General features: G+C 34.6%; 2 protein-coding genes across 4 annotated transcripts in view; one reads left to right on the forward strand and one right to left on the reverse strand.

Annotated features, from left to right (window-relative positions):
* Positions 1-6,572, forward strand: part of LOC106876572 (chitinase domain-containing protein 1) — an 18,861-nt gene that overhangs the window by 714 nt on the left and 11,575 nt on the right. The window contains exon 1 of one of the 3 annotated variants that reach the window (XM_014925171.2): positions 5,238-5,395. The exons of 1 other annotated variant lie outside the window; for it this stretch is intronic. The gene's annotated coding sequence lies outside the window, so the exon portion shown is untranslated. Of the gene's footprint in view, positions 1-5,237; positions 5,396-5,674; positions 5,804-6,572 lie in introns of those variants that run through there. One more of the 3 variants, XM_014925173.2, reaches the window with a different exon arrangement.
* LOC106876562 (serine/threonine-protein kinase VRK1-like) lies at positions 585-1,649 on the reverse strand. The gene has a single exon (XM_052970997.1). It carries the CDS (start codon positions 1,647-1,649, stop codon positions 585-587), a length of 1,065 nt encoding a protein of 354 aa, XP_052826957.1.

Genomic DNA, 6,572 nt, shown 5'->3' on the forward strand with positions numbered 1-6,572 from the left:
AACCAGCAGGCAGACAGACAGACGGACACAGCAACAGGCATGCAGGCAGACAGACAGATACTTCACTAGCAGTGAGCACTTTCACTTCTGACAGCTAATAGCATGACTGCTATTCTCTGAATATGTGTAAATAGCATCGAAAACTACGATCCTGCAAAAAAATAAACAAAGAAGAAATTCCGTCCCCGTTTGTCGTAATTCTTCAGTTTTCAATTTCGACCTTTTCAATTTTTGTCTTTTTTTTTTTTTCGAAGAATCGAAATCTGAAATGTTTAAAACGTAAGTGTAAAATATTTTCAAAAGAAAGTCAAAACTGAAATATTGCAAAAGTTCACCCCTATACTCTTTTAAGAATCGTAATCTATAACACTAAAAGCAAACAGAACCGAAGAAATTACAGCTTTCAGCGCACTAGATTATTTCCGACGCTATTCTACATGAACGCCCATATAAAAGCGAGCAAAAGAGATAAACAGTTACGAGAGAAAGCGGGAGATCTATGTGAAAAAGCCAAATACTGTACTTGATTTCATACTTAGTTTTTCTTTCTGTTCACTCGCTTCCACCTATTTCGATAAGGAACCTTACAAGTTCGTTTTTTCTTCTGTGGTGGACCCTCTTCTGTGTCGTGATTCCTGAACCGAACTTCTAAGTTTTCTCTTTCTTGCAGACAATTTCCCGGTCCCTTTAACGACCGGTTTGGGCCTTTTGTCATATTTTGCATCCTGGAATATTCGTCGTAACTTTTCATAGTCTGGTTCTTCGTCGTATTTTAGTTTTTCAATAGTTTTGAAGTAAGTTTTTAAAGTTTCAAATGGAATTTTTGAAAGATTCTTTAATAGCACTTCCTTCTCATGTTTCACTTGTTCTTTATTTTCCAAGTATTTCTCCCAAGGTAAACTCCCTGTAAGCCATTCATACATACAGAATCCCAAAATTTGGAAATCTCCTCTTCGAGATGGATCAGCACCTTCATGAGCATCCAGACTCGTATATAACAACGTTCCATTATGAGCTTTCTTCTTCTCTGGTTTATACACCTTGTGTTTGCCATTTAGAAATATCTTCGCAGCCAGACCATAGTCTATCAGATATACCTTATCTATTTTATTACTATCTGCAGCAAATAATATATTACCGGCTTTCAGGTCGGCGTGGACGTAGCCATGGTGGTGGATACACTCTAAAGCATCTATCATTTGTTTGGCAACACAATAAACTGTAGATTCGTCGAGATTAGATCCATTTTCTTCCAAAAATGTCTGGAGATTTTTACCGTATTTAGGTATAATTATGAATCGATAGTCCTTGTCTTTATATTCATGTATGCCGTTTGCTATGAATTCCGGTATGGCAAGATGAGCCAAACGTTTACCTTTTAGATAATCTTGTATAATATTTGGTCTGGCAATCGTCTGTAAAGCATGGAATTCATTAAAGAGTGGGCCGTTACCAATGGGTTCGACTTTAGCAACACATTCTTTGGCCTGTGAAGAAGCAACTTGTCTAGCTGTGTAAATTAAACCAAAACCGCCGAAACCAATCTTTTTTATAATGGAATATCTCCTTCTATCAACAGACTCTAAGATCTCACTTGCTGGAAATTCTGTTGCATGTCTGTATCCTTTTGCCACGTGAACCTTCTTCATTTTGACTTAATCGTTAGTCGTCTCTGGCCTGACTAATTACTGTGAATCGTGGTCACATTTTTCACACAGAAAATACTTCCGGGAAAGTAAAATAAATAAATAAAATTCAGGTTATTTCGCTTTACTTTTTAATATTATTTTCGTATCTTTCTGATTTCTTCTCCACTCTTGTAGTGTCAACTTCGAAATTCTCTAAAGACGGGGTTGCCAATTCAGCACCTATTTTAGTCTTGCCAGAAGACCCAAACTTTTACACAACCAAGAACCCCTTTTATTCAAATGAATTCTTCCATAGATTCCAAGCTTTTGAAAGTAAAGTTACATGTCATTACGTACATATGACTGACTGCAGCATTTTGTGCCGTATCCTGTAACTTGTTTGTAGTGAAAGAAGTACAAGAAGCCGCATGATAAATTGGCGTAAATTTCGTATCTGTTGATTTCATTTGTACTGTTCATTAACGCCAAATTTCAGGTTGATATTGATTAATGTTATATGAGAAACACGGATGATTATTTATTTATTTAATTTATATCATAAAGCTATTTTATTTTATTTTTTGGCTGAATATGGCGGAAGGGGCGGAGACCATGCTTGTTGTTGCAGGCCTTCCAACAATGGTGAGATCGATGGCGTTAATGCAGGACCAGGTTTAAACCACAGGGGGCCAAGGGCACTTCAAATTCAGTAAGCCCCTCATACACAAGAATTAAAATCTTGGAAAATTGGCTCTAATTTAAATCTCAAAACCCATCTATTGCATCTAATTGAATTTGATGAGTTAGCAGAGAAAGTTTAAATAAACGACTGAAAACGTCACTTCATAGATACACTTTTCGAAATTCGAATTTTTCCCCACTCACCTATCCACTTGCAGTGTTTCTTCACTGTGAAAAGCACAATGAAGAAAACAAGAGTAAAAGTTTTTTTCTTTTCTTTAATGCGAGTTAGAATACGATAAAATGATTTTTAAAAATTACGAAAAAGAAAAATATATCATTTTAGCAATTGTTCAGTGTGTGTGGTGGTGGGGGCGGAGAGACAAGTATTTAAAAGATATGAATTTTTTAAAAAACTATTTAAAAATAGTTTCCATTCGTTGTTTTGCAGTGCGTACAAAAAAGAAAAAAAAAAGGAAAATCCTAACAAAAACGAGGAAATTCAAACAAATATGAGACAATTATTCCAAAACTAATACCGTGATGCTGTCCTCAGCTCAGTGAGAGAGAAATTCCCACAACTTTACTGCCTTGCATGGCAGGCTTTCCATTGCAGTCCCTCTCCCATTAGCTTGGTGCTCTCGAGATGCCTCAATCACTGACCTTGCCTTTCAGTCCATCTTGCAGTCAAAGATGGCTGCCCTTGAGCAATTGCTGAAAAATATTTAAGCTGTCAAAACCCATCAAGGTTTTTTTCATACTTAGGAACTACATCTTGATCCCTAAGCTTCTATATTTACTCAGAGTCAGCTCATCTTACCGATTCCCATTGTGCCTCCAACGCTTCAACAACCTAATCTTTGAAAGACTCAAATGCTTAGTCAATGTCAGACTCTCTCCAACATTCCGCATTCAGGCTGCATTGCCCAAGCGATTTGGAGGTCTTGGTCTTCGTAAGTGTTTGTTCCTCTCTCTCTCCTCTGCTTCCTTTCCTCCACTCACACCTGCTCCACACTAGTGAGCAACATCCTCTCCTCTCTAGCATGGACCAGTTCCAACAGGGAGTTGGATGAAGCTCTCCAACACTGGAGGGAATTGGACTTGTCTGCTCCTGAGAAGGTGAAGGACTGTTGGAGTCAGAGAGCTTGGGACAACATAATTTCAAAGGCCACCTTTGACTCCCTCTTCATCCAGTCAGACCAGTTTTCAAGGTGCCGCTTACTGTCTACTATTGCCAAATTTTCTTCTTCAATTCTTTGGAATCACATTTGAAAAAAGAAACTCATACACATCAATATCTATTCTTATGCACCAGAAAGATCAGAAATTCGACAAAAATTTAAAATCTAGGTCAAATGAAAGACAGTCATGGAAAACTGGCATTATATGAAATAATGGAACTCGACTAAATCAAAAAAAATTGAACAAAAAATATTCTCTATAGTTTCTTCGTGAACTTCTGGCGTAGCTCTTGGCAGAATTCTTGTTTAAGCATCCCATATAACCCCACATAACTTTTTTTATTTTTTGGCATTTTTTAAACTTTTTTGCAAGTAAGTGTTCTACATATGAGAATTCATACAACTATGGAAAAAAAAAAATTTTTACTTTTGCGAATTAAAAATTAATTTTTATATTTTAATTTCTTTTTTTTTTTTTTTTTCAGTTTAAAATATGGTCAGTCCGAATTTTTGGTTTAAATCCCAGCAATAGCCCAATAAATGTGTTTATGGAGAAAGCCATTGAAAATTTTTTTTTACTTTTTATAATCAATCACAGTGTTGTGGTTCATTTGCACCTCTTCCCTACAGAAAAGGATAATTGTTAGTTATTTCACCAAACCATAAATAACAGTTAAGAGCGTTCTCCATTCGGTTGCACAATTATTGCTGGCTTCAATTTCTTTCGTTTCGCTAAGTTCACTCGCGCGAGTTCAATATGTTGCTATGGAAATATATTGCAATGCCGACTTCCGGCGTGTCAAAAATGGTTGTATCTGATTGGCTGAAATTAGAAGAAAAAAAAATTCATTCTTGAAACGTTAATAACATCTTTATTTTTAATTTTCCCAAAAACTGGTTGATTTTCGTTATTAGCATCGAAAATTACTCCTGTGTAGAAATTTTAGAAAAACTCAGATCTGTTATGTGAAACCGAACAGATCCCAAACGATTTTATTATTAAAGTCCTGATTTTCATACCTATTCTTCTTACTTTTTTATTGGGGGATTTAGAACCGACTCTTGCGTTCGATTTGAAGTATGATCCACTTATTCTATATCGAACTACCTACTCATTGTATTATAGCGTATCTGGTACCTTTTGTTGCATAACTGCTAACTTTAACGTAATTTTCAGGTAAACTCAGAGCAGCATAAGGTTAGGTCTTCGAATCACTGATAGAGGCATGTTTCTTTTAGTATGGTTAATACATTCTGTAAAGAAAAGTCACAGTATTTAATGATTTAAAAATCAAACCATATTTATATCGAACAATTTTTACTTTCTGAAGTAAATTTGTAACTACAAAACACGAGAAATTGTAGAATTTTACGAGAATTTTTATGTCTTTTTAGTAATCCTACGCACTATTATTTATTGACTCTTAAAATTAAACCCTCATAAGTATATTTTAACTTCACTACTTATTTGAACTGAAAATCTTCAAATAAAAAAATTTCTTTAGATATAAAAGACAAGGAAAGAATCATGTTAAGATTTTGGAAGAGAAATTTCAGACGATAAAATATATTCGTACATTTCCGTAAATACTATATTACTAGCTTGACGTTGGTTGCCGAAATCTAACGAAAATTTTCGTCAGCAATCGACATGTAGTTGGAAAGACGCAATATTGTGTGTCCGATGTGAGGAGGGGTAGCAGTAACAGCATGTAACTGCATAGAGAGAGGGAAATAAAAAAAGAGTGTAAGTGCGAGAAAGAGAGGAAGGGAGGAGATAATAATGAGTGAGAGGAGGAGGGAAACGTGAAAAATGTGAAGCGGTGAGAACAGAAGTAAAACATTATTTATTGTAAGAAATTCACTGTGCAAAGACGAAATTATTTAACTGTAAGGGATTCGCAGGTATGTGATTTTATTAAAATAAAGATATTAATAATCAGACAAGAAAAGAAGCAAACTAGATCTTGTATTAAACATTTGAAAGAGACTATGTATAAATACTATATATATATATATATATATATATATATATATACACTGGAAATGAGGCATGTATGCATAGTGAAAGTCAGATATATATATATATATATACATATATGTTTGTGTGATGTATGTGTGTGTTGGAGGAGGGAGAGAAACAAAGATATATTGATAGAGTTTTTAGAAGGCGGGAAATTTTATTTCTTTCACCGGTTGCTTTCATCTGAACGACGTGGCTACTTCATAAACAACAAATGTTGATGACTGAAATTTATCTTTATGATCATCGGTTAGATATATTTGCTCTACGATCGACACATTCAACCTAACGTACGTTGATAACCCTTCGATTGAAGTACAAAGCTTGTCTGTAATGTAGACCACATGCATCTGAATCTTTGGTGACATAGGAAAATAGATCTGACAGTTTATATATGTGTATATAGTTTTATTATTATTAATCGGTAGAAATTAGTGACTCACAAGTTGAGAATTTCTTTTGTTAAGTGTTAATGCACTAAACTCTCAGTCCTTTAGTCTAACTTCTATCGATTAATAATAATTATTATATATACAATTGTCGAATGTACATAAACAACGACCTCCTGTACAAAACAAGGAGATCGCATAGAAATGACACGCTGCACTCCCCGAATGTTTACAAAAATTCTTAAGCATGGTGTTGTCTTAGTGTTTATAAATATATTGTAAAACGGTAATTAAGTCATTTTAATTAGCTTAAATAATCTCAGGTTCGTTTGCTCATAAAGTATTATGTCTACTCTATACGTGTGAATCTCCGAATGTCTGACAAAATTCCAAGATGTATTGTTCCGTGTCTATAAAATTACATCTTAAAACGGGAATTAACTCAGTATGATTTATTTGCAAATTGATGGAAGTAGCATGTATCTTTATTAGTCTCTTTCGATTCATAAAGGAGGTTGTTGATATACATGTTCGACAACTTGGCCACCCCATCATACACACGTACGTGTGTATTATATCTGTATGGTGCAACAACGGGACACATCCATTATCTGTTGAATATGTTAACTATACACGAAAATATATCATGTATATATATATATATATATAT

This window comes from Octopus bimaculoides, chromosome 10 (genome assembly GCF_001194135.2).
Source record: "Octopus bimaculoides isolate UCB-OBI-ISO-001 chromosome 10, ASM119413v2, whole genome shotgun sequence".
NCBI classification, from domain to species: Eukaryota; Metazoa; Mollusca; class Cephalopoda; order Octopoda; family Octopodidae; genus Octopus; species Octopus bimaculoides.